Here is a 628-nt window from a genome sequence, read left to right as displayed (position 1 = left end):
GGAAGAGGTCGAGGCGCCGTACGCCAAGCAGAGACGACTGAAGCAGGAGTTGTGTGTCCCAGCTAGAGGAATACCGGGATGTGTGGGAACGCCCCAAGGCCGCGCAGGTATGTTACGAGGCTAAGTTCGAAGTCACGGGAAAGCCGTACAAGGCTCGTGTGAGACACTACGAGCCGGATATGCGGCAGGAACTGGAAACCCAGGTCCAGAAACAGCTGGAGTTGGGCGTGATCAGGCCGTCGAAGAGCGAGTGGGCGGCGGCCCCCCACCTCGTCAAGAAGAAGACCGCCGAGTGGCGGTGCGTGCTGGACTACCGGAAGCTGAACGAGTCAATGATTTCCGACTCTTACCCGCTGCCGAGGATGTGGGACCACCTCAGGAGGGCGGCGGGGCGCAAGTACTACGTGACCCTCGACATGAATTCGGGCTTCTGGAACGTGCCTATCGAGGAGGGGTGCAAGCACCTCACGGCGTTCATAACTCCGATAGGCCTGTTCGAATTCAACGTAGTGCCTCATCGCGCGGTGTGCCTCTTGGAATTCCGTTTCCGACGGCAGCGGGGGTATGCCCAGCGGCCTGCTACGCCGACTCGGATCGCCATCTTATCCAACAGCGCATCTGCCGCGTC

General features: G+C 60.7%; 1 protein-coding gene across 1 annotated transcript; it reads left to right on the top strand.

The window, feature by feature from the left end:
* Nucleotides 1-179: 179 nt before the first annotated feature.
* On the top strand, nt 180-506 carry GNI_234980 (RNA-directed DNA polymerase; the record flags this gene model as incomplete). Its single annotated transcript, XM_011136502.1, has 1 exon — nt 180-506. A coding segment is annotated over one exon (327 nt), but the record flags the coding sequence as incomplete, so codon positions are not given.
* Nucleotides 507-628: the final 122 nt, after the last annotated feature.

This window comes from Gregarina niphandrodes (assembly GCF_000223845.1).
Source record: "Gregarina niphandrodes unplaced genomic scaffold scaffold00968, whole genome shotgun sequence".
NCBI lineage: Eukaryota > Apicomplexa > Conoidasida > Eugregarinorida > Gregarinidae > Gregarina > Gregarina niphandrodes.
This window is presented reverse-complemented; position numbering and strand designations above follow the sequence as displayed.